The sequence below is a fragment of the Trematosphaeria pertusa genome (assembly GCF_010094035.1).
Source record: "Trematosphaeria pertusa strain CBS 122368 unplaced genomic scaffold BU26scaffold_5, whole genome shotgun sequence".
In the NCBI taxonomy this organism is placed as follows: Eukaryota; Fungi; Ascomycota; class Dothideomycetes; order Pleosporales; family Trematosphaeriaceae; genus Trematosphaeria; species Trematosphaeria pertusa.
In genome coordinates, this window is record NW_022987216.1 from 1,151,499 (window position 1) to 1,175,062 (window position 23,564).

Consider the following 23,564-nt stretch of genomic DNA (forward strand, 5'->3'; position numbering starts at 1 on the left):
AAATATGACTGCACCTATTATGGGCTGTCAGCGGCTCTACGCTGTAGGAATTTCTGCAGTCGAGCGAATCGGCCAACGACGGGTCTGAGGCCCAAGATCGTCTTCATCCGTAAAAGCGCTGGGGTTATTGGCTAGAACTTGATATGAGTATGTCAACTACTTTAGGAAGCGTGTGCGAATAAGCCGATCGGATCTGCATTACGAGCCGCGCCTCCTCCCGGCCCGCGCAGCTGCAAGGGGCGACGAGCTGAAGATCTTTCGACCTCTCGTGTTTCCCCGCTCGTACAACGTGGATGCTATTTCAAGACGCACACAATTTGCTCGTGTTTGGAGGCGGTCGCCGACGTCAATGGCTGGGCGGAGGAGTGGCGCAGGTACTTAAGGGCTGTGGTGGCTTCACGGTTTGAATGTCATGCACCCTGAGTGTGAAAGTACAGCCCGAGGACCGAGAGAAGATTATCGCACCATGAAGGCCTTTGGGGTTGCGTTTACTGCATTCGCGGCAATGGCGGCTGCTGCGAATCATAAACTGCCGAGAGAGATCGGTGATTATTGCGATGCGCCAGAGGTACCTCTTAACTTTGCGAAACCTCTCTACCCTCAATTGACACTTTGTAGGGGACCGGAACATGCCAAAAGACCTCGAACTGCGCTGGCATTGCCTACCCCGACGGCTACTGCCCAAATGGTACCTCCTCCCGCCTCCTTTTCCATTCCATCCTCCATCCTCTAACCACGTCCGCAGATCCCGTAGACGTCCAATGCTGCGTCCCGAAGAAATGTTCCGCACCATACGCCACCTCCCTCTGTCGACACACGCACCAAGGCTGTAGCGCTGGCTCCTTCGTTCCCGGCCACTGCCCCGGGGACTCCACCATCCAATGCTGCGTCAAGTCCGCTGGCGCCGACCCACCCTCGTGCTCGAACCCCGCCGAGAACACATGCACGTTCTACCCCAACTGCCTTGAGAAGACCATGCAATGCGGACCAGACGGCTATCCGATTGGTTATGGGTTGAAGTACTGCACCAAGTTCACCGACGCGGCGCCGAAGTTCAGCGCGATTGGGCAGGCGTGGATTACGAAGACGATGCTGTGTCTGCAGCGGAATCTTGTGCCGTATGCCACGGGCGAGAAGTCGACGACGTGCTCTGCTCTTAAGGAGTTCGCGTTCGGAACGCATCCAGGGTGCTATGTCAGTTCGGGGGTTTGCGCGCTGCCGCCGAGTGACTGGCAGGTCATTATCGAGACGGTGAGCTTGAAGGAGCTGTTTGGCAGCGTCGATGCGTTGAAGGCGACATTGGAGACTGCAGGCGATTGTGTGGAGTTTTATAAGTGGTTGATCAAGAAGGGGATCATTAAGTTGGTTGATGAGGTGAAGGACGCGGCGAAGAAGATCTGGGACAAGGTTACCGATTGGTTTTAGAGTTGACAGGAGGAGTAGCTGGGGTATTGCCTAAGGACGACCCCAGAGTTATGACTTAATCTGAGGTCGCCGATATCCATGCAATGGAAGCTTATAGTTAGTCTTCTGAACGATCACCTGGCGGACTAGAAACGATCGTACGGGCGAGGAAGTTCCCCCCTTCGTAGCAGGTGATAGAGTAAGGCTTATAAGTCTCATAATGGAAATACGTCTTTCCGATAATGCTCGATGTTTCAGTCAGCCCGGGTGTAAAAAGAGAAAGCGCCTCCATGTAGTATATCTGTTTAGTGTACAAGACATTCCTTTCTCAAAGTGCGCCGTGATCTAGTAGTCAGCCTATGGACAACATGTTAATTGGCCTTCGAACTATAGGTGAGCCTCTAATCGTCTCAACTTCTCAACAGATTCTTACAGAAACGGGGACTCTCTTCACCAAAAAGCTCTGTCTGGAGACATATCCATGGATATCCCCCCCGCAAGTTCGATGCAAGGGGGCAAGTGGTTCTCGTTCACGGCGCAGATACATCGACCGGCCGGGCGGTGGCGCAGTAGCTCGTTCAGGCCGGCGTCGGCGTGCTGGTTCTTGTAGGCGATGATGAAACCACATTCGCTGGACTATGAGTCTCTGCACCACACTCAGACTGACAATGATCACCGTTCCAGTTCTTCTCGAAAACGGAAAGTACACCCTACCTCCGAGCAAGAAATTGGACGTCGTTATCGTGCTCGATTATGGCCTTGAAGCGCTTCAAGTGCTGCTGGAGGCCAAGGACGAGATCTTCAAAGCCACGGCATCTCCAGGAGTGGGCAAGAAGATCGTCATGGTTACTGGTACGGATAGAGAGCCGGATTATGCAATAGAAGGCTACGAGATCAGAACATGTACTCTCCTCGTGCGGCTAAAGGATATGAGACCCAAGTACCGACTGAGTTACTATGGCATCGCCACCGTTCTTCTCCAGCCTGCATGGTTGTACTACGGAACCTTGAATCTCAAAGCGTTGGCTACTTTCGATCATGAACTCTTGGAACTAAGTGCGCATACAGTGCGTTGGCTGGCTTTTGAGAATATTAGCTGGTTGGATGGGAAGTTCGCCGATGCTGCGTGGGACATGGAGGAGTTGGCGGCGAGGAAGGAGGAGATTGTTTTCGAAGGGGTTCTGGGGTTGGACTCGGACGGTAGATAGGGTAGACGGACATGGTCGTACTCGCAGAACCGCGTGATGAATCGCATCTGGGATTAATGTCAGCGCGATTAGCAGACGCGACTAGAAAGAGGAAAATATAGCGAGGAGGGCAAGATAGGAAGCCACTGTCCTACCACGGTTCACACATTCCACATATAGTTCGTGAGGGCAGCTGCCCAATCACATTTCATACCTCAACTACCATCTGCAAGCCTAGTGGCTTCTTCCTGCTCTTCCTATCATATCTTAATCCACGTTCACTCGAAAGCGCTGTATACAGTCCGTCCGCACCGTCTTTGGGCCTAGCAATCGATGTCGTTCTCCTCCAGAGGCGCCGAAGACGCCCCGTGAGCAGTCATAGAGTAGAGAAAAGATGGAAGTCTTCATTCGGGGGTATCTTCAGATATCTGTTCCTCAAAGGAAATCACGTGGGTATCAATGAGGGTATATCCAAGCTCTTCTGTCCTCATGCAGACTCATAAACCGTTACCGCCCAGATAACCAGCACCTCTTCAAAACCGCAACCAAATTCTATCTTTCAAGACCCTAACTCTTCTAGTCCTTGAAGTCTATCCATCCAGGAGACGAGCATTGCCCAGCGGTGTAAAGCGGGAAGATTCCTTCGCGTCCACCGGAGGAGACGACCTTAGTATGCGCCCACAGCGAAGTACCGAAGCGCATTCGCCGCGAGTACAGGACTTTGCGGGCGTTGGTGTATAGGCCGGTAGCTGTCGTCATTGGTGGATCGATAATTTGGCAGCGGCCTGAGTCGGGTCTTCCGTTCTGTCCGGGTCCGCGCAAAGACGCTCCCTTTGGACTCGGAGCGCACGACAAATGTCCCATATTTCCTTCACCATCATTTCGCTTAGGATCGATCGTCGGGGTTCGTTGTCGTGGAACTTGATGACACCGTGCCGATACCCGACTCTCCACCGAAGCCAAGCCCCCAACCGGGACTCGGCTCAGCCACATCTCCACATCCAAACATTCTCCGCGTGGGCGATGATGTGGCGATGGTCATTGATGATGCCGTCGTCGGACTCTCCTCAAGGCGTAGCAGTGTCCATTCCCTTCAGCACGGTTGGTTCCCTCTCTTCAGCATGGTCATCTGTCTTCCCTTCAGCTTCCCCACACGTACTCTTGTACATGACCAGGCACTGATCCGCACACTCATCGTACTCCTTTGTCAATGTAAACGTCTCCCTATCCACATACTCCTTCCTGCACTCGTCCGCGCAAGGCTCCGCACCAAGAAACAACTCACAGCACACACCCTCTCCAATCTCCTTGGTGCAGAAGTTCGACGATGCGGCTGACGGGAGAGCGTGTTGAAGCGCGGAACCGATGTTCGAAGTCACAGCCGGGAAGTGCGCGACGAGCTGATATAAGATAGCGAGAGTGCCGAGGATGACGAGGAAGACGGTAGCGCGGTTGGCGCTATAGCGTGGTGATGATGGCCTCATAGTTGAAGTTGAGGTTGAGGTAATAGGTAAGGCCGACGGGGTCTTCATTCCTGAATCTGCGTTCCCAACTCTTTCTATGCCAAAGTATCGAGCGAAACGGAAAGGGAAGACGAGATGTCGTGTCCAGCTGAGCTGACTGAGCGGGCGGAAACGCGGGGTTCGCAGCTGTCTCGTCTTATGCCTCCGTCGTCGCGTCCTTTTCAGTTACAAAACCGTCGCAATCGTCCAGAGTTTTGAACTGCGTAGCAGCGAGGCGCAACAAAATCGCTGACCTGGAGAAAGAACAGCTCTGTCCCAAGCCTCCATCTATGTACTCCGCCCACACGCTCCCGGCACGCCTCAGCCGACTCGGCAAGGCAAGGCAGTCATTCTGCACCCCTCACCAAAAACCGTCTGACAACCTTGCATTTCCCACAACCCAGGTCAATCCGCCAACGCGATCCCGCATGCCGTTAGATCCAGTCTACCGCTCGTTAAACCCGCCGTATCACCAATCATCTTCCCTCTCTCTCGTTAGTTCCCGTATTCGGCCTGCGAAAAGTCACCGAAGCACCCGGCTCGACCAATTGTGTTCGTTTGCGAAGGGGCCATTTTACTGTACGGGTGCGCATGGCCCGCATCAGGCGTGAGAGAATGCTCGCGCGTTAGTGCTATTCTGGGCGCGGTTTCATGGCGCGACGATGCGAGGGCGTGAGGTGAGGCCGAGGTGGCTGTGGAAGCGTTTGGCGTGCGGTGCATTCATTTTGACAGGCTTCGGTGTTGCGGAGTGACCATCTTCCAACACCATGCCTGAGCTTGATCAGAAGGACCGTTGTTCTAGTGATCGCTCGATCTTCAGCAGCACAGCAATTGCGCGAATCCGAGAGAGCCGATTTCTGCGCCGAGCAAACACTTCAAAAAGATGACCCGACTGTCCCGGCAGCCCGCCCTAGATTGCCCTTGCGCGCGAAACCGTGAAGGATTAAGATTTAGATCCCAACCATGGTGTTCCTTGCACAGCAGATCGATGACAACCTCGCAGGACTGTCCCAAAAGAGATAATGCGTTCCAAAAGAGAAAATACGCGGATCCAAGGGTACGGGTCGGGTAGTTCACGTGCAGGATGCTGGTCCCAGGGTTTGGATTGCCTTGAAGCAGGGAGCTTCCCGGTATAAGACCTAGGACGAATGTCGCACTGTTGTTATGCGATGAGAGAGTAGCTGAACGGAGAGGAGGTGACGGCACTACGACTCTCGACGCATTGCTATGTTTGCGGGTTGAGCGCTGGCGTAGTAGAAGCTCATCAGCACGATGGATCTGACGCGACTTAGCTTTGCGTCCTACTATCCCTCAAGATGAAATGAACAGCCTTTCAGAAATATGATGGCTCGACTCGAGAGCAACTGCCTCTCAAGGATAATATGCGATACTCTGGTTGTTCCAAGGGAACAGCAGATAGACGTCAGCAGATTGGAAATAACGGCTACATGTAGCGCCTCAACGCCCCGGATTATTGATGGAGGGCATCATAAAAGTCTATGTCTATGACCATAGGGTCATGCCGAGGCCGGTCTATCCGCGCATTATGCAATGTATGCACTGAGACCCTTCGATGAAGCGGTCCGGGCGCTGATACCTCTCTAGGTTGATGATGCGACGGAATGCGACAAACAATAACAAGCCTTCAAGACCATGAGATGCTGATACATGTTAGCAAATTGGAGATTCATATGTGGGTTGTGGTCACTTACGCGAGCATTATACCAGCCCCGGCGAACATAGCTGCGAACTGCGTGAGCGTCTTCCTAAGCTCTTTCCCCTTCTCGGGGCCAGTCTCGAGAAGCTCAGGAATGACCGCCACCGTTCCAACATACAGGAACGTTCCTGCAGTGAACGGTAGCAGCATATCTCCCCATTGAAGGCTAGTGCCGAAAAGCCCAGGTCCTTGAAAATCGGCCGAAGCTGAGTTGCCGCCGAACTCCTGGACAGCAATGCCGATGCATGTACCCAGCAAAGCGCCAAGCGCAGTGATAAATTGCGCACCCATCGCTGCTCTTTTGCTAAAGCCGGATTGGATGAGGAGAGCAAAGTCGCCCACTTCGTGTGGTATCTCGTGGAAAAACACAGCTACTGTCGTGGTCGCGCCGATAGTCGGGGAAGCGTAGAACGATGAGCTCATAGCGAGCCCATCAGTGATATTATGTGTAAAGTCTGCGATCAGGTTGAGATAGCCGCCGAGCTTGACGCTCGCGTTAATCTCCTTCTCTTTCTCTGCAGCTGGGACAGGAGTCGGCGGTGGAGTGATACCGTTCGCGGTGGCCTTGCGCGCTCGGAGCGAGTCTTTGGAACCTGGATGTACTGTCAGGCTAAACCTCAATCCCGGAAGGTGTTGGAAGTGAAGTCTGTACCATTCATCTCAGAGCCCGTGGTCTGCCCAGCGGTCTCAGTCTTCTCATGAGAGTGTCCATGAGAATGGTCGTGTCCACTCTCACCACCGGTTGCAATCCTCAAGCCTTTGTCCATGGCCACGAATGTGACGAATCCCACCATGATGGCCACGCCAAGTAACAAATTTTTGTTCGGTTCCACCATAACGAACTTGACTTTATCATGCTCATCCTCGCCCAGAAAGATCTCTGGAAGTAGATGGAACAGCGTATCACCCAGCAGTCCACCAACTGCGAATGCCACCATGACAGACAAAGACGAGGGGTCGATGTTCGGCGGACATAGCGCGAGTAGGAAGTTCGGCGGACCTGAGATGTAAAGCGTCGCGAGAAGGGCATTGACTGCCGGGCTGCCGGGAAAGAGAAAGGCGAAGACCCTGGAGGTAACGCTCGAAGTAGTGGGGCTAGTAGCCACCTTGTGCTCGCCGAGGGCCCGGACAAGTGGGCATTCCTGTTACGGAATTGTTAGCCTCCTGTGGTGTTGAGCACGCGACATCACGGTGCTCCAATGCCGCCTGTCATGTAATTGGAGCGCCGCCACGCGGAAAGCAAGCAAATTGAGCGCATGAAAACAAGCACATACCTGCAATTGATCCTCGATCTGGGACGCACTCAATTCGCCCACGTTAACACCTGTCTCACCCTTCACGGCGGCCGCCGATGCGTTCCACGCCCACACTGCGAGGAACACTGACAGCGTAATAAGGGTTCTGTTCCGCCGGGACACCATGTTGGACGCGTTAGAGCTTTGGCTCGAAATAGATGAAGGGTGACGACGCCTGCTGTGACGTCTCAGGGGTCGACGCGGAAAGAGGGCCCGAATGTATCGGTAGGGCTGAGCGCTGATAGGCGATAAGCGTTAGCGTGCCAAGAGTTCTGTCGGATCGGAAAATCATGGGAAATTTTGGGCGAACGGACTCTGCAAACAACCTTCGCCGCGACTCCAATACCCCGCGCAGACCTCATAGCAATAGCCTTGCGAACATGGGTCGCGAACTCCAGAAAAAGAAAAGAAAGTCATCTATACCCAAGAAGCGACAAAATCCGCCATCGAAAAAGAAGATCCTCTCGAATCCAATCATTGCGGCGAACTGGTACGCCCACCCTGTCTCACCGTTCGTGAGTCAGAGACTAACATGACGAATGTAGGAATCAAAAGGAGACACTCACCCAAAACTACCGTCGCCTCGGACTCACAGCTCGCCTCAACCACTCAACGGGCGGCACCGAAAAGACGATCAAGTCGCTCGGCCTCAATGACCCCAATTCCTCGCGCGCCGACGCCGCAGCGAACAGCACCGCGAACGCGCTCAATATCGTCAGTCAGAAGCCGCAATTAGCCGGAACGGAAGAAGTCGAGGTCGAGCGAGACCCAGAGACCGGCGCAATCGTACGCATTGTAGGCGAGGAGAAAGAGGAGAAGGTCAAGGACAACCCACTCAATGATCCTCTGAATGAGCTAGAGGAGAGCGATGCGGAGGAATGGAATGCGTTCGCCATGGTGCCGAAAGAGGAGAGCGATAATCCTGTAATAAGACAACTTGAAGAGGTGGCTAGAAATGGAGCTAGGAAAGCGCCGCGAAGCCAGAGCCAGCGAGAAGAAGAATGGCTAGAGAGGTTGGTGCAGCAATACGGCGAGGATTACGGGAGAATGAGCCGAGATATGAAGCTCAATCCGATGCAGCAGACAGCAGCGGATATTCGGTCACGAATCAAGAAGTGGAGCGCTTCGAAAGGGAAGGAGCGGAAAGTCTGGGGTTGAAGTGGTCATGAATCTCTGACAAAGCCGACCCTAGAACTCGCACAGAGAGTCCGGATACGCAGCTGCCGGCAGGTGCGAAGGAATGGGCAAGTTTTGGTATCGGTACGAGAACAGCTTCTTGCGTACCTACCTAGGTACGTGGGTATTACCTCGCTTTCCGGCTGTTCAGAACTAGGGTCGCAAGGTCTTACCCTCCATCTGGGGTTGGCTCCAGAATCCCACATGCGATCCAATAACAAGCCTGCAACGCTGTCAGCTTTCGCTCAATCGAAAACCTGATACACTCTCCTCATACACCTTTTATGAATTCGCAAGATGATCCCGTATGGCCGTCCAATTTTTCACAACGTCTCTGCAGAACCTGCGACGCCATTTTCACATCATCTGGAGATCTTGAGACCGGATTGGCCGCGTCCCACTGTGAAGGTGTTTCCTCGCTCAAGATAGCAGCATATGCCGGCTGCTACATCTGCGTCCGGACATGGAGGCAAGCACTGAATACAACACCTCAGTGTATCCAGTTTATCTCCTGGGCGTCACCCACTGGTTATCCTCACTCGATGAAATGAGATTTGAACTCGCCTTCAATGTTAATGGAATTTATAGCCCATCCGCTTATCGTTTGAGCTGGACAGTAAGCCGCCGTCCCTCCGCAAATCCTCGTTACACGGATCAAATGAGGAATACTCGGGATGATGGTTACTTCCATCAGCCCACCTGGATACCGTTGTCATCGATGTTATATCCCTTTGCAAAGTGTTTGAGGATGAGCTGGGGGGGGTTAATCCGCGTGCGCTAACATATCCACAGCCGCCGCAGAATTTGGCATGCAAGGCATGCAGTCTTCGAGCATACGGTCTAGCTGACTCGGCGCCTCAACTGAGGGAACCCTGCTGTATACCAGCGAGCTTCGATGTATACCACTCCGATTTTCTGCCTAGTTTAACTAGATAACACCGTGCGCGCTCTTCGCGGAAGGCCCATGTCTTCGATGGGATCATGCATGCTTCCTCGCGCTCGCCTGACATCTAGTTACGGAGTCATCACTACAATCACATCCGGATATTCCGCAAGGCGTGCCGGAATAATTTGGCGCCCAACGTATGGTACTATCAGCGGTATTTCGAGGATGAGGACTTTGCGGCGCACGATAATGAGGGCAACCGCGTCATCGTCATCATCACGCCGGCGGCGCATATAATGACTTGGATATTGTCCACACTGTGGACTGTCAATGGTTATTACTAAGGTTCGACTCCGACTGCACCGGATTCTCCTTTGGAGACTCTTCGTGCGAGGTCCATGCCCCTGACCAGACCACAAATTGGCCCTTGCGGACGTTCAAGACTCACTCACAGAGTCAAGACTTATGACAGCGCCCACAGCCTCTCACTTGTCTTGCTCCTATTCGAAGACGGGCATTGCTCATTGCCTCGCTTCTCACAGTCCGACAGTCATGTACTCGTGAGTCTCAGACACATCCTCGTCACCGCGCCAGGTGAGGAGTCATGGTACAGTATAAAAGCTCATTCAGAAGGCACTTTGCTTCCTTTCTTCTTCTACAAAGCGCTGTTGTATCCGCCAGTTGTTTACCACCTTTGATATTGCAAGCATTCCTATTGCGACTCGAAAACCCTTTCTTCGCAGGCACAGCACGCATTTGTTTTCGATCTACTGCTTCACTGGCAACGAGAACAAATCCTCGTTCGGCGATGTCCTCTTCGAATACGAAAGGTTCTTATTACGACCTCTACAGGCGCAACAATACATCGGGTCAATCGCAGAGCAGCCAAACACCTGCCGATACTCAGACCAGTACTCACGACGGGACTGAGCAAGGATATTGGAAGGAGTATGTGGAAGCTCGTCACCAGGTAGAGGAGAACAGACGAGATCAACAGAAGGCAGATCAGCCTTACCCAGACGTTCCACACTCCGACCCCACGGAGTCTGATACTGAGGCGAACAAAGGCGAGGGTAAAAAGAGGCTTCAAGCCAGACTGTATTCAAAGCCCAAAGAGCTCGACCAAAGAGTTAGCGAATTGGGAGATGTTCCACACTTCGAAGACACGGCGTCTGATACTGGGGCGACCATAGGCGAGGGCGAAGAGGACGTTCCAGACATAGCGCACACGAAGCCTAAAGAGCTCCGCCAAAGAGATAGCCAATTGGGAGGTGTTTCTCATACCAAAGGAACGACCCCTCGTGTTGCGACAAAGCGCGGCAAGCTTATAGTGCACCCAAAGCCTAGAAATCCCGACCATTATACCGAAGGAACGACGTCTAGTGTTGCGGCAACGAAGAATGATGACACGGGCTAGATGGTGCTCTGCACGATGCTGCCGTCAGGTACCCTCAAGGACCCCCATCAAATTCCTCATTATCGGGTCCAAATACGGGCAACTCGGGCAGCTGTGAACTGGGGCCTTTGAGAATAGTGTGGGATTGGAAATGATACAGACGGTAATGGTTTCTTTTGGCGTTCGGAGTTATATTCGGGAATCCAGGAGGTGTAATTGGTGGTGCATGGACTTTTGGGCCTCTTCTTCCTCTAGAACACCTCTTTTCCATTTCTCGGCTTGCTGCCTCCTTACACTGAGTAGATAGTAAATACATAGTATGTTTTCCCGCAGCAGTGGTCATGCACGTGCAAGGTCCACTTTCCAGCTCGTGCTCCACCCCGGCTCGGTGGTCTGGCTCGGCGCGGGACGACTTCCGCACTCGGCATGACAGCTGCCAATCGCCGCAAAAGTCAGACGCCATCAACCCACTCGCACATCCAGTCGCGGATCGACGCTCTCGCCACGAGCTGCGGAAGCGCATCGGCAAAAATGTTGCATATACGCCCTGCATATTGTGCGGCATGGGAGCCGTCTGACTGGCACACTCGTGAGTTCGATGTCGCCGCGACGCTCACCTTCACCACATCAAGGCTAGCGAGGCCCGTGCCCAGGCTCTCTCTGCATCCAGCGCGGCGGACTAGCGCGCAAACGTAGTAAACGCGGGCTCTAGACGCTCTCAGTGCTTTCACGGCGGCCTCAGCCGTGCGCAAGCGACGCCATGGCTCTTTCCTCGCGCTTTCGTTGGGGCTTGTGCCTCTGGAGTGAACGAGAGGCGCTCGCCGTGCAAGCCCATATCAACGCTTCACGCAACCCTCGCCCGACGCCGTTCTCCTCCTGTTCCCAGGGTCCCAACGACGGGGATACACGTGTCCCGCAAACCCTACCCTTGTAGACGCCGGCCGCTTGGCTGTTTGCCGCGATAGGCAGACCGTCGATTCCGGCTGCCAGGTATTTACCACGCCCGCGGAAGGAACGGCTCGTCTGGCGGAACACCGCTGTTTACTTCACCCCAGGACTTCGTACCGCACCAACCCGCACGCCAGAGAGGCCCGTTCCGCTGGGTCGCCGTCGAGGAGGCTCCACGAGATCAATCCGTGTTCCTTGTAGAGAGCAAAGTTGTACGCAAGACGACATGTCGGACGAAAAGACCATCGCCGAGGCAAGCGCGAAGAGCAGCAGCGAGAACGCCGTTCACGAATTGGCGCCGCCGCTGAATTATGTCTACAAGCTCGACTTGCGTCTCATCCCCATCCTGGGGGCTACCTATACGATTCTGTTCCTGGATCGCACCAACAGCATGTCTATCACTTTGCTCATTGTGGCATTACGCGCTAACGTCCCGCAGTCGCAAATGCTCGCATCGAAGGCCTCGAAAAGAGCCTCAACATGCCGTCCAACGGCTACAACACCTGTCTCTGGATCTTCTTCATTCCGTTCGTCTTGATTGAAATCCCCAGCAACATGATCATGGGGCTGCCGCGCGTCAAGCCGAATGTCTTCCTCGGCTTGAACATGCTCGTTCTTGGCGTCATTGCGACGTGCCAGGGACTGACGCACACGTACGGTGGGCTTCTTGCGCTCCGGTTCCTGATGGGTATCTTTGAAGCAACGCTTCCGGCTGGTGAGTGTGAAACGTCGGGTAAGTGTGATCAAGCTAATTTGCATAGGTGCGGCGTACCTCATTGGAGAGTACTATACTCGCCGAGAATCTGCGCTTCGCTTTGCCATGTTCTTCACGTTCGGTATCCTCGGTCCATGCATCAGCGGTGTACGTCTTTCCCCTCCCTACGACCAGTCGTGGCTAACGCTATTCCAGCTCCTTGCGTTCGCCATCCGCAACATGGACGGCATCAATGGCAAAGAAGGATGGAGATGGTGAGCATATTCCGGTCCGGCCTCCCTCTCCGACTAACTGGGCAGGATCTTCATTCTCGAGGGCCTCGTAACCATTGCCATATCCTCCCTGGTCTTCCTCATCGTTCCCAACTTCCCTGAAAAGAGCCACTTCCTCTCCCCGGCCGAGAAAACGCATCTCCTCGACAAGCTACGCCGCGACAAAGGCGACCAAAAGCTCTCCCTCAAGCACGTAAACTGGATTAAAGTCCTCTCGGACTACCGGATCTGGTTTCCGTAAGTTTCCCCGTCTCGATCCTAATGTATATAACATTAACATGCTTCAGCACCCTGATGTTCTTCTGCTGCGATATGACCGCCGCTTCCATGTCCTCCTTCATCCCCACCATCCTCACCGAGCTCGGCTGGAAAGCCGCAAAAGCCCAAGTAATGTCCATCCCCATCTGGGCCACTGGAATCGTCTCGCAGCTCTTCGCCTGCTGGGTGTCCGGCCGCATCGGCTGGCGCTTCCCATTCGTGCTACTCGGCATCACCTTCGCCACGATCGGCTGGATCATTCAGAACGTGTACTGCAACGAACGCGGTCTCGCGCCGGGCGTGCGCTACTTCTCGCTGTTCAGCATGAGCATGGGCACATTCATCCAGATGGCGATGCTGACGAGCTGGATGACGAATAACTTGAGGGGCCGTGCGAGTATTGGCGTCGGTACCGCTATCATCCTCGGTCTGGGGAACTGCGCGAACTTCGTTGCTTCGAACGTTTTCATCAAGACGGAGGCGCCGTTCTACCCAACCGGATTCAGGACTGGGCTCGGACTCACCATTGTGGGCGCGGGAATCTGTCTGGTCTACGTCGCGTTACTGTGGTGGCACAACAAGAAGCTTGACCGGAAGAGGAAGCAGGTCGGGGGCGAGGATGATCAGGTCGAGTATAGGTACCAGTACTAGGAAGACCGTGGAGACCGCAGCTCGATGTGGCTAAGATCCTTACGCTACGAGTCATCGGTGCATACCGGTGAAGGTATCGCTATGAATATATATGGGACTCTCATAGCAGAGATACCTGGATTAAATGAATACCAAATATGCAAGGCGCATGGGGATCACAATGACGGACTGTAGGTTGAGCCTCGGTGATGACATCGGGTTGCGCTAACCACTTTTCGTGCCTAGCGCGGAGTGCACCGTGGCTCGGTTCACTGTGTTCTCCTTGCGGTCGCACATCGTCATTCATTCCTGCTCGAAAACCCTGCGCATGACGCGTCCTTCCCTCTTTTCTGCGATGATTGTATCGCGATTCTGCTTAAGGGCGCGATGCAGGGCCGATGAATCGCTTATTAACGCGTCGTATCCGTGACGCGTCGACACGTGCCGAGAACAGCACCTGGCACATGGTCCAACTTTTCTAATTGGCAAGCTCTGTGTTCCGCAAGGTTGAAGATGATATATAACTACGCAGGCTAAAGGTTATAGAGTACAGAGACCTAATCGAACGCCATCATATACTGCTTTGCTCCGTCCTGCGGTTTTCTATGGCAGCAGGTCAGGCGGAGGACTGGGAGGAGCAGTCTGGCAGCAAGCTTCATCCTTCACTAAGCGCCCGGTGTTCTGAATGCCGCTGTCAAGTACGGCGTAACAATGTAGTTCAGCGACTCCTTTGGCTTGCGGAGGTGGTGGGCTGAGCCGCACGCCGTTTCCGTCCTGGTCGGTGAGTGAAAGAGATGCGGCGACTTTTCCTACACCGCTCCTTGTGCACGTCAGGACGACTTCGACGGAGTGAAGGAATACTCATCAAGCAAGTTTACCCGCGGAGAGAACCAGCCCTGCTCCTTCCTCTTCCGCGCGGCTACTTCCGGACCCGGAAGCCTTACAAACCTCTGCGCCTTCCTCTTGTCTCTTTTACCCCACGCCTACCTCAGTTTCGGTTCCTCCACTTCACCACGCTCTGGGCGATCTTGCGCTTGCAGAACTCCAATTGCTCTAGACAACATGAAGCGCAACCTCACCCTACTTGCGGGCGCGGCTCTGGTTGTTTTTAGCTTCGCCGCTCCTGCTAATGTACGGGACCGGTCTGACGGTATGCTGATTGGGTGTTGCTGGTGATTACTTGTGCTCATATAAGTCTAGGGCAAAAGCTTCCTCTCGACGCAACCCTCGACGACGGGTTCCCTAGCACCTCGAATCAACACCCGGATGACGACATGCTCCAAGCTGCTGCTCTTGGCGTCAACACCTCCGCTTCCCTCCTTATGCGTGACGGCAACACCCTCGAAAAACGACTCAACCCAATCACCATGCCGCCCACCGTCAGGGTTGTAATGGGGAACGACCCGGCGGGCAAGTCCCTGAAGGATTTCCGTCAGCATGTCGGTCTTAAGTTCGGCGACGAACTCCGAAAAGACATTAAGACAGGTCTCAGTGCTCTCTGTCCTTGGGGCCAGACGAGCTGTCCCACCGATGGCGTGGATCCGTGGAAGATAGAGCCGATCTACTACACCACCAAGAATCATGAGCTTGCTTCCAACGCTCACCTGAACCTCCGGATCATCAAATCTTCTTTTCCGGAAGGCTATTTCGGGCTGCGCGAAATCCTGATTGATGCCGTCGCCGGAGCCTACGGGGCTATATCCGCCACCGATCAAAACTGCTATGACGCCTGGGCGACTGGCGAGAAGAAGCATATGTGCAATGTAGTCGATTTCGTTGGGGTAGAAATCGCTCACTGGTACGGGCGTGCGGACGAGCTCCAAGATCCAGGCGCCTCGCTGTTTGTTACTCTGACTTCTAGCGGCGCCACCAAGAAGGGGAAGTTTGACTGCATAGGCTCCCAGACGCCAGTACACAACTTTCTCGACAGCGACAAGACCGGCGACAAAATCGCAGATATCCTTGGAGCAGCGAGGACCAGCATGGGGCGGCGTGTCGACTGCCCGCACACTGGAGTCATAGAGAGAGGTATCATTCCCGCGCCCGTCACATCCCTCGAAAAGCGAACCACGAATACGGTTCACCTGGGCATAGGGAACGAAAAGTCGCATATCGGCGTCCTGGTTGGACAGAATCTTGGTGCTGCGATTCGGCACGGTCTCGATATTTTGTGCCCACCGGGCCAGGGAGGATTCGATACCTGTCATAAGGACCCTTATCTGGGCATGACAGATATTGCCCGCATTGGACATGACCATGGTGCAACCGACAACAAGTACAGCGATGACGCTAGTATGAAAATGTGGGTCACGACAAGCTATTGGCCTGCAGATCGCTACGAAGGCATGCGTGAGGCCCTTGTAAGTTTGTCACACCGTAGTACCTTCTGCAACATCACTAACAAAAAGCTTCCAGATTCAAGTCGTTTCCTTAGCCTTCCAAGCCTACACCGACAATGAGAAGAATTGCTACGACGTTACGCTCCACGAGAAAGGAGACGGCATGTATCGGCGATTTCAATTCTGCAACATCGGAGAAATCGTCCTCGCCCATGTCAACGACATAGCGTGGCTCATGGTCAAGATATACTTCAACGGCAAGTCTGATGACGGCTCACTCGACTGCGAAGCCACAAAGGTCGATGTCTTCAATCACCTGGACTATGACCCTGGAGCTAGGAAAAAAATAGCCGGAATTTTGCAGATCCCCATGGAAGAGCTGGGCTCCACCATCTCGTGCGAGACATAGAACTTAGCATGGGGGATGTTGGGCGGTGGGATGTCAATGGCAGTGGCCGGAGCTGGATGAGACTGAGTTCTCGCCGAACGGCCGAAATTTGCAGATTAGATTTGTATTTGGTATAACCAGCCTCTGCACATAATCTCGGAGGTGGGCGGATCTATACTGGCAACAATCTCGAAGGTAATTTAAGTTCTGTGCAATTACCATTCTCCTGCGCTTGGATATCGGATTAGTCATCCCCCAGAGTTCAAGACCACATCAGACCTCTGCAACGCTTTCTAATAGTCACAGACGCGAATACAGTGCCCTGTCAGGCAAGGCGAGACCAATTTCACGACCAAAACTTCCTAACATACTCCTCCACCCCCATAGGCCTCACCTGCGGACACAACTCATTCAGCACCGGCTCCACAACGCCCTCCCCCACCCGTTCCCTCGCCACCATGCGCTCAAGCTGTCCCCAGAACTTATCCGGATAAGCAACCTGCTCCCTCTCCTCCTCCTCGCACACCATCTCATACGGCCGATACACAACCTCCATCTTCCTTCCCCGCACCTCCTCCACAATCCGCACCACCTCATCCAGCCGCACCGTCGCCCCCTCCATGCTGAAATCCTCCCTCCACGTCCCCGCCGGCAACACGCACGCCGCCGCCACAAACCGCCCCACGTCCCCAATCTCCATCATGCTCAGCCGCGGCACGCGGCCCTCGCGCGTCAGCGGGATCCGCGCCCTCATCCCCTCAACGTCCCACACAAAGCGCCAGCTATCGCTCAGCCCGTTTAAGGCGGGCTCTTCGTCTGGCGCACCGTACCCCAGGTAGTTCATAAACAGCCCCAGATGGAAGCCTGCGTACTCGAAGCCCGGATTCTGCGTCGCGGCCGCGCGACACGCGTCCAGCACGGCGCGTTGCGGGCGCAGGAGGTCGATGTGCGGCGCGGCGAGCGGGCCGGGGCCGAATTCTGCGGGCGCGAAGCGCGGGATCCCGCGGCGCAGGGAGGCGCGGAGGAGGGTTAGTTGCGTGGAGGTCCAGGTTCCGTCTTGGGCGAGAAGGGTGGATATGACCTACATACGCACGCGTTTGTTAGTTATTGGACTGGACTAGTCTGAGTGAGCTGTGCTAGGGGAAGGAAAGGAGGGGGGTGGGGAGGTGTACGGTGTGCACGCCCTCGAGGGCGGCGAAGAGCGAGTCTTCGGAGGTGTAGTCTACTTTGCGCACTTCGATGCCCATGTCTTCGAGCCAGCGCGGGGTCGGAGACGTGTGGCGGCTGAGTACTATGCCGCGCAGCTGGGTGGGATACTCGGCGAGGGCTGTGAGGATGGCGCGGCCGAGGCCGCGGGATGTGCTGCCTGCAAGGGCGACGGTGATCATTCTGGGTGAGTAGTAAGGAGTCTATGGTATGTTCCGCGGTGGGGAGAGCGAAGAAGGGATGGAGTGGTGGGTGGTAATTTCTCTGAGCTGGGGTTTTTGTCTCTTTTAATTTGAGATGCTGTGGATAAGGCGTGACCCCGCTCGCGTTGAGTCAAAGAGCCGTAGACGTCGGCCAAGAACGATCAGCGACGCGGTGTCTTCGCGGTGTCAGCTGAGTGGGCGGCGCGGCGGGTTCGCGCTTGCTGTTAGTTTGCCAACCAGGGAGCTCGTATTCATCGCATTCGACACCCCGCGAGGAGAAAAAGCGAGACGCGCCAAAAAAGCGAAGTATTCCAATACCATTTCAACCTACATTGCGCTGCTAAAAATGGGCGGTTCTTCATTTGCTCATCCATCATCTCAAAAAATCGCCTCCAGTCCTCGCAAGAATCTCATCGTAGTATCCCTGGAAGGCTAGCCATCCTTTCTCCGGCGTGCCGACCTGCTTATAGCTCTCTGCGGCCTCTTCGTCCGGGATGATCTGCGGCTTGTGGCCGCGCCCGGCTGCGGCGGCGTCGACGAGCAGTTGCGCCTGGCATGTCTTGTCGAGGGAGAGGAACCAGAAGGCTGCTTCGTCTACGGAGTGGCCTACGGTGAGGATACCGTGGTTTTGTAGGATAGCTGCTTTGCCGTTTCCTACACACGCAATGTTAGCAATTCCCTCCCTCTCTAAAAGCCCGTCGATGAACGAACAGAAAAAAATCCTACCTAGAGCCTCCGCAATCCGCCTCCCCTCCTCACTCGCAAGCACCACACCCCCAAACTGCTGATAAACCCCATGGCTCTTATAGAACCGCAGGCTATCCTGCGTAATCATATCGAGCTCCCTTCCAAACGCGCTAAACGCCTTCCCGTACACGGAGTGCGCGTGGCACGCCGCGTGGACATCCGGCCGCGCTTGGTGGATCGCCGAGTGGATGGCGAAGGCGGCGGCGTTGATGGGCTGGTCGCCTTGGACGACTTCGCCCGCCTCGTTGACGAGGATGAGGTCCGAGACGCGGATTTGCGAGAAGTGCGTGGAGAGCGGGTTTAGCCCTGTACCGGGGTGCGGAGGGTGGTTAGATGATGTGTGTGTGTGTATGTGCTAAATCGTTTTCCTTGCTAGCTAGCTCTTTCGTGCGGAAGGCGGTTGAGACGTACAGAAATGGTCCGTCCACACCGGATCTCTTACGCTGATATGTCCGGCGACACCCTCGTCAAAGCCTCTTTCTGCAAATACTCTATATGCCGCCGCGAGATGCTGTTTCCGATACAACCTTTCATCCTCCAAGCTCTTGAATGCGGGATACTTTCTTATCTTGAGCGCTTTACCAGAGCTGGTGCGGCCCATGGCTGCGACGGTTTGGTTATCGGTGGATTCGGCATGGTCAACGCGGAGCGGCGCGACGGAAGCTTGGTGCGGCTTTGAAGACGTGGTGAGGGGCCGGAGGAGGAAAGGTCGGCGAGTCCATTGTGCGCGTGAGGGACGAGTGGCACGCGAGAAGGTGGATATCCGGGGAAGAAGGCGTGTTGGAGGCATCGTGGGTGCCGAGTTTGAGCTGGGAGAGCAGTGGAATTTCGAGTGGGGGGCTCCGAGGTTGTAAATGGCTGCGGGATGCGATGGTTTCCCCGCAACGATCAGCAGCTACCCCGGATTTATATCCGCGCGGAGTCGGATATAATTCCTACGAGCTCGGTCGGCGTGGAGCGTCAGAATCATTGGAGGGATATCCTTGTCGACTCGACTACCGATAGAGCATCGGATCCCTTCCGGAAGACGTGTTTTGGTCCGTCGTTCTCCAGTATGGAATGCTACTTCAAACTGTTTGACCGTGTACCGAGATCAGTTGAAAGCGGTCAAGCTTGGACGAGCGACTTCGAGAAGTGGCGTGGAGGAAATACTCTGGATCCGGGGTTTCCACGCACCTCATGAACCGATTCCCCTCTCATAATATCATAGATGTATGTTGCTCCCAGGAGGCGGAAGTGCTCATCATCGTTGCGGTGAATGACGCCATGTCCCGTACTTGCATACAAGCCGGTCCCGGCCCGTATGCACCATTATGCAGCTTGACCTTCGTAAACTGCCATTGAAAGGTTTTCTCGGGTAAAGGCTGAATGTGAGTGGAAGAGAAAGGGAAAGTGTCGTCAGATTGGTGGCTGAAAGGAAGGAACGCGCACAGACCACGTGGGTTCCCCTCGTATTACCGCACCAACTTTTTCGGCTCTAATCCCCTCAACGTCCACGCATTCTATCTTTCATTTAGGAGACAAGACGCGCACGAAGAAGCCATGGGCTTCCTTTTGTTCCTTGACGTTCCCTTCACAGTTCGCGAGTAGATCTCCCGACAGCTCCTCATGCCGCCGATTATGGAAGAGGCATTGCAGGGAGGACATGATCCTCTACCCGATTCCGGGCGAAGAGTGCGAAGACCCGAAGAAATGCAAAGAAGCCAGCGAACTCGCCAAAGGTCGTGTTCTTGTGTTGTCACTGACGGCCGCAGGGGCTTGCGGTAAGGTAAGGGGTCGAAAGGCTGCGCAAGGGTATATTGTATGATGCTATCACGCACCCTCTCTTCGTGCGACTGACAACAAATGAATTGCTCCTCAAGCTGACTTGGAGGGACTGGCCTACGCTACCAGCGGTGTCATGAAAAAGAAAAGATTCTGATGATTCCGTGGCGTCTCGAACGCCATTTCGAAGCACGTCGCTATGAAGCTACTCGGCTTCCTCACGCCAGATCGGATCCGTGGACCTGGAACAAGCACAATCTCGCAAATCGCCCAGGCTGGATTCAACTCACTCATCTGTTGCGCATGCCGCTCTCCATGAGATTAGTACAATGCGTTTCGCAGCGATTCAGCCGCCGCACCTATCAACATGCCTCGCTTCGACTCCCATGAGATGGAAGAGCGCTCAAGAAGTTTCTCAGGACGTTTCTTTATGCGTTTGAGCAAACCCTAGCGACAGCACACCTTTCTTAAAAGAACATCGGCGGCGGTAATTCCACCATACAGAATGGTGGGATCTCGGCGTAGTTGGCGTGAGGCTGCTTTCTCTTCACGTTGTGCCTCAGGATGTGCCTGATCACCGACAGGGGCTGGAACCGAGGCGTGAACTATAGCCGCGATGCTAGCGCCACCTTCAACCTTGACTCTACGTCTCCATGGATTTTCGCCCTATTTCGTCCTTTGTTGACCGTTCTAGAGCAAGATTATGTTGTCATCAAACTCGCCGCGTAATACCTCTCTCAAACCTATCTACCCGAGCTCACCGAAGGCCGCGGCTGTCGCGACGCTGCCTGCTAACGAAAATTCCGGGTGCTCCACCCGAAACATCAAAGCACCCTCAGATCTTGGACATCGCGCAATACTAAAACTCACTCTCAGACAGGTGCCAGGGTCTATCCTTTCCCATTTCCCTCAAAGTCTCTCGCGCTCATTCGTCCACTTGACCCAAGCTACACACCCATGCAAAGCTTAGCCCTCTCAGTCCACCAGTTCTAGACTTCGACTGGGTTAGTCCAGGGATATTACCAGGAGTCCAGGAGTGGTGAGGGCGGCTCTGGCTACGCTCACTGGTCTCATGTGTGTGGTCGCGAGAGGAGGGGATGACGATGAGGCGTGGGCTAAGCTTCAGTCAACGCTGTTGGGAGCGGGGATGACGGGAATACGAACGCGATGGTCCTGGTATAAGTATCGCAGCCTCGTCCGCTCTCTCTAGCCTCCATCCAGCAGCAGCCTGAATTTGCCCATTGCAGCCTTTCATTCCTTTCTTGCCTCGGCAGCCTTACATTCTTTCGAGTCTGGTCACTCATTGTTCGATTCTACTACAGTCTTTACATCTTACTATCCCACTAACGCGTATTCTTTAACCGTTTCAATCACCAAAAAATCAACCACCACCAAAATGAAGGCCGCCGTCATCGTCGCTTCCCTCATCACTCTCGCCCTTGGTGCTCCATCCACCCACCCCCACCTCAAGCGCCAGAACAACCTTCAAACCTTCACCGGCGCCCTCGGAGGCATCGAAGCCACTCCCATCGTCGACTCCGGCAATCCCGACCGCCCGTTCCAAGTCAAGGGTGACACCTTTGTGAACATCGGCGCGGCGCTGCAGCGTAGCTGTGACCAGCAGTTCAATGCTTGCGCGAACTCTGCCAACGGCGGTAATGCGCAGTTGAGCGTTTCGGCGTGCTCGCAGCAGAAGGGTAAGTTCTCCTGGATGATTCACTTCAGCAGAACGCAGGACTAATGGAACTTATAGATCAGTGCGATGCCGCCGGCCAGGGCGCTTCCAACCAGGCTACCAGCAATGCGAACGCCAATACGGGCGCGACTGCAACTGCGAATGCCGGTGCTACCGCTTCTGCCGCCAGTGGCGTGAGCTGCACAAAGAAGAGGAGGTCCCTGAAGGCCCGCAAGCCCGCTGTCCGGAAGAACAAGAACTAGGCGACTACGACGTCATCAGCATGGGAGCTGGAGGAAGAGCGACGGTAGAGCTGGCATGCTCGGGGGGTAGGGTGGTGCGAGTTTGTCGAAGTTTGTCGGAGGGAGGTTGGGGTGATTGGACTTCTTACTGTACAAATATATAGCTTCAGGAATGAGAGTTGTTGATATTGGGCGAAGACTGCTTCCGTCCTTCATGATGTGAAGCATGCCTAGATATGACATCGTGCTCCCAGCGCTTCCTCGGTCCCAAGTTTGCTTGTACAAAAATATAAACTTCTGGACGCGTACAATAAGCCATGGATGGCTCCCAATTTGGCGTTGATGTGGTAGGGGTAAAAAAACCACAGCGTCTCGCTTCCCCGCCCAATCGCTTTCATCCCGTCTTCCCCACAACGCACGCACAATGAACGGTACCAAAAGAGAGTCCATCCAATCTGATCTTGGACTACAGATCAAAAGAGCAAAAAGAGAATTGACTCAGCCGAGGTTTGAACTCGGGACCTTCAGTGTGCTAACGAAATGTTAGACTGACGTGATAACCAACTACACCACCGAGCCATTGTTTTATGCTCATTTGAAAAATTATTTAGTATATGTACGACAAAATTCAAGAAGAGAAAGCCGATTAGAGACCATCATTACTTGGGCTTGTGCCTCCCTGGCAAAAGCCCGGGAGAGGACACTGGTTAGGTCGAAAATTTTGCATTGTGGGGGAGGGGCGTCGTTGAGGCAGGGGCGAGCGAAGCGGATAGGCTACCCCGTTTGGAACTAACACGTACTACGGCACTTTCCGTGACACGCGCAGCTTCTAGATTCACGTAAATCTGATAGAGACGGCAAGATATTAATTCTACCTCCCGAACATTGGAACATTCTCTTCAATCACACTGATGGGAATCCTTCTTCATAGCTTCCCTGAGGACAAAACAGTGATGGAACGGGCGCGTTGGAGGCACCAGCCTTAATGGCACGGTGTAAATGCAAGAGGAGCGTCTTCCCGTCTAAACAGGACTCTGTTTGAAGGAAGACGACGGAACTGTCAGCAAAGTTGCCTGGAAAGTCTATGACGGCGACCGTCCAGGGACGGGGCGGGGCGGAATTATTCCGGAGGCGAAAAATCTCAACTTTCATCCTTCACGTCTTCATCGTCCTCCTTCCTCCACCACTACGTGTTCCATCACCACCGTCTGTGCAAGCATTCTTGCGGTATCCGCCTCCGTAAATACGTAAGCGTCCGTGTAGGATCGGTCGCGCCGCGAGCTCCTGGTGCCGAGGTCATAAGCCGTCTCGCATCCTCTCCTCCTCACCGGCGAACAAAATCAGATTGTTGCAGGCTCTGGTATTACACTTCAGTTCTCTACACCGTGGTCCACCGCGTTCTGTCTCTTCAGACGGGGAAGAAGACGAGCGATCCATAAAAAGACACATTGAGGCCTTCGAGTGCCTCGGCTTTGATAATCAAGACATCACGGCTAGGGGCATTGTGTCGATCCATCGATGCCGAAGTAGTGTGGACCTAGGATAATTGATGAGTTCGACGGGAGGTTTCATTGGGCGTTCACGCAAGGCTCGTCACGTTGGTGTCTTGTCCGC

General features: G+C 54.3%; 11 protein-coding genes and 1 non-coding gene across 12 annotated transcripts; 7 read left to right on the forward strand and 5 right to left on the reverse strand.

The window, feature by feature from the left end:
• The first annotated feature begins 432 nt into the window (after positions 1 to 432).
• BU26DRAFT_517699 (uncharacterized protein) lies at positions 433 to 1,579 on the forward strand. The gene is made up of 3 exons (XM_033828637.1): positions 433 to 568; positions 619 to 688; positions 746 to 1,579. The coding sequence occupies exons 1-3, from the start codon at positions 467 to 469 to the stop codon at positions 1,423 to 1,425; spliced, it is 852 nt and encodes a 283-aa protein (XP_033685917.1). The 5' UTR covers positions 433 to 466; the 3' UTR covers positions 1,426 to 1,579.
• Positions 1,580 to 2,072: 493 nt separating this feature from the next.
• BU26DRAFT_603438 (uncharacterized protein) lies at positions 2,073 to 2,687 on the forward strand (the record flags this gene model as incomplete). Its single annotated transcript, XM_033835422.1, has 1 exon — positions 2,073 to 2,687. One exon carries the CDS (start codon positions 2,073 to 2,075, stop codon positions 2,610 to 2,612), a length of 540 nt encoding a protein of 179 aa, XP_033685918.1. The 3' UTR covers positions 2,613 to 2,687.
• A 971-nt stretch (positions 2,688 to 3,658) lies between these two features.
• Positions 3,659 to 4,075, reverse strand: BU26DRAFT_562880 (uncharacterized protein; the record flags this gene model as incomplete). The annotated part of the gene is made up of 1 exon (XM_033833079.1): positions 3,659 to 4,075. One exon carries the CDS (start codon positions 4,073 to 4,075, stop codon positions 3,659 to 3,661), a length of 417 nt encoding a protein of 138 aa, XP_033685919.1.
• Positions 4,076 to 5,738: 1,663 nt separating this feature from the next.
• Positions 5,739 to 7,231, reverse strand: BU26DRAFT_562881 (ZIP zinc transporter-like protein; the record flags this gene model as incomplete). The annotated part of the gene is made up of 4 exons (XM_033833080.1): positions 5,739 to 5,754; positions 5,806 to 6,403; positions 6,463 to 6,952; positions 7,085 to 7,231. 4 exons carry the CDS (start codon positions 7,229 to 7,231, stop codon positions 5,739 to 5,741), a joined length of 1,251 nt encoding a protein of 416 aa, XP_033685920.1.
• A 254-nt stretch (positions 7,232 to 7,485) lies between these two features.
• Positions 7,486 to 8,242, forward strand: BU26DRAFT_453988 (60S ribosomal subunit biogenesis protein-like protein Nop16; the record flags this gene model as incomplete). The annotated part of the gene is made up of 2 exons (XM_033824846.1): positions 7,486 to 7,595; positions 7,651 to 8,242. Coding segments are annotated over 2 exons (702 nt in total), but the record flags the coding sequence as incomplete, so codon positions are not given.
• Positions 8,243 to 9,975: 1,733 nt separating this feature from the next.
• BU26DRAFT_503527 (uncharacterized protein) lies at positions 9,976 to 10,584 on the forward strand (the record flags this gene model as incomplete). The annotated part of the gene is made up of 1 exon (XM_033826701.1): positions 9,976 to 10,584. One exon carries the CDS (start codon positions 9,976 to 9,978, stop codon positions 10,582 to 10,584), a length of 609 nt encoding a protein of 202 aa, XP_033685922.1.
• A 1,153-nt stretch (positions 10,585 to 11,737) lies between these two features.
• Positions 11,738 to 13,407, forward strand: BU26DRAFT_424246 (MFS general substrate transporter; the record flags this gene model as incomplete). Its single annotated transcript, XM_033823558.1, has 6 exons — positions 11,738 to 11,941; positions 11,983 to 12,226; positions 12,273 to 12,373; positions 12,422 to 12,480; positions 12,526 to 12,735; positions 12,786 to 13,407. The coding sequence occupies 6 exons, from the start codon at positions 11,738 to 11,740 to the stop codon at positions 13,405 to 13,407; spliced, it is 1,440 nt and encodes a 479-aa protein (XP_033685923.1).
• Positions 13,408 to 13,955: 548 nt separating this feature from the next.
• Positions 13,956 to 16,151, forward strand: BU26DRAFT_273578 (uncharacterized protein). The gene is made up of 3 exons (XM_033821403.1): positions 13,956 to 14,536; positions 14,587 to 15,746; positions 15,802 to 16,151. The coding sequence occupies exons 1-3, from the start codon at positions 14,449 to 14,451 to the stop codon at positions 16,132 to 16,134; spliced, it is 1,581 nt and encodes a 526-aa protein (XP_033685924.1). The 5' UTR covers positions 13,956 to 14,448; the 3' UTR covers positions 16,135 to 16,151.
• A 308-nt stretch (positions 16,152 to 16,459) lies between these two features.
• On the reverse strand, positions 16,460 to 17,606 carry BU26DRAFT_603443 (NAD(P)-binding protein; the record flags this gene model as incomplete). The annotated part of the gene is made up of 2 exons (XM_033835423.1): positions 17,286 to 17,606; positions 16,460 to 17,194 (listed from the first exon to the last, which is right to left on the reverse strand). Exons 1-2 carry the CDS (start codon positions 17,499 to 17,501, stop codon positions 16,460 to 16,462), a joined length of 951 nt encoding a protein of 316 aa, XP_033685925.1. The 5' UTR covers positions 17,502 to 17,606.
• A 289-nt stretch (positions 17,607 to 17,895) lies between these two features.
• Positions 17,896 to 19,059, reverse strand: BU26DRAFT_562887 (class II aldolase/adducin domain-containing protein; the record flags this gene model as incomplete). The annotated part of the gene is made up of 3 exons (XM_033833081.1): positions 17,896 to 18,176; positions 18,249 to 18,575; positions 18,681 to 19,059. 3 exons carry the CDS (start codon positions 19,057 to 19,059, stop codon positions 17,896 to 17,898), a joined length of 987 nt encoding a protein of 328 aa, XP_033685926.1.
• Positions 19,060 to 21,216: 2,157 nt separating this feature from the next.
• On the forward strand, positions 21,217 to 21,979 carry BU26DRAFT_273632 (uncharacterized protein). The gene is made up of 2 exons (XM_033821404.1): positions 21,217 to 21,730; positions 21,787 to 21,979. Exons 1-2 carry the CDS (start codon positions 21,430 to 21,432, stop codon positions 21,969 to 21,971), a joined length of 486 nt encoding a protein of 161 aa, XP_033685927.1. The 5' UTR covers positions 21,217 to 21,429; the 3' UTR covers positions 21,972 to 21,979.
• Positions 21,980 to 22,444: 465 nt separating this feature from the next.
• Positions 22,445 to 22,529, reverse strand: BU26DRAFT_t26. Its single transcript has one exon. It is a non-coding gene; the product is annotated as a tRNA-Val (tRNA).
• Positions 22,530 to 23,564: the final 1,035 nt, after the last annotated feature.

Bases quoted from the DNA above. Each gene is read 5' to 3' on its own strand.
- BU26DRAFT_273578 (XM_033821403.1), top strand. From the start codon at position 14,449: ATGAAGCGCAACCTCACCCTACTTGCGGGCGCGGCTCTGGTTGTTTTT. The intron at 14,537-14,586 runs GTATGCTGATTG...ATATAAGTCTAG, and splicing joins TGTACGGGACCGGTCTGACG to GGCAAAAGCTTCCTCTCGAC. The intron at 15,747-15,801 runs GTAAGTTTGTCA...AAAAGCTTCCAG, and splicing joins AAGGCATGCGTGAGGCCCTT to ATTCAAGTCGTTTCCTTAGC.
- BU26DRAFT_273632 (XM_033821404.1), top strand. From the start codon at position 21,430: ATGAAGGCCGCCGTCATCGTCGCTTCCCTCATCACTCTCGCCCTTGGT. The intron at 21,731-21,786 runs GTAAGTTCTCCT...TGGAACTTATAG, and splicing joins GGCGTGCTCGCAGCAGAAGG to ATCAGTGCGATGCCGCCGGC.
- BU26DRAFT_517699 (XM_033828637.1), top strand. From the start codon at position 467: ATGAAGGCCTTTGGGGTTGCGTTTACTGCATTCGCGGCAATGGCGGCT. The intron at 569-618 runs GTACCTCTTAAC...GACACTTTGTAG, and splicing joins ATTATTGCGATGCGCCAGAG to GGGACCGGAACATGCCAAAA. The intron at 689-745 runs GTACCTCCTCCC...CCACGTCCGCAG, and splicing joins CGACGGCTACTGCCCAAATG to ATCCCGTAGACGTCCAATGC.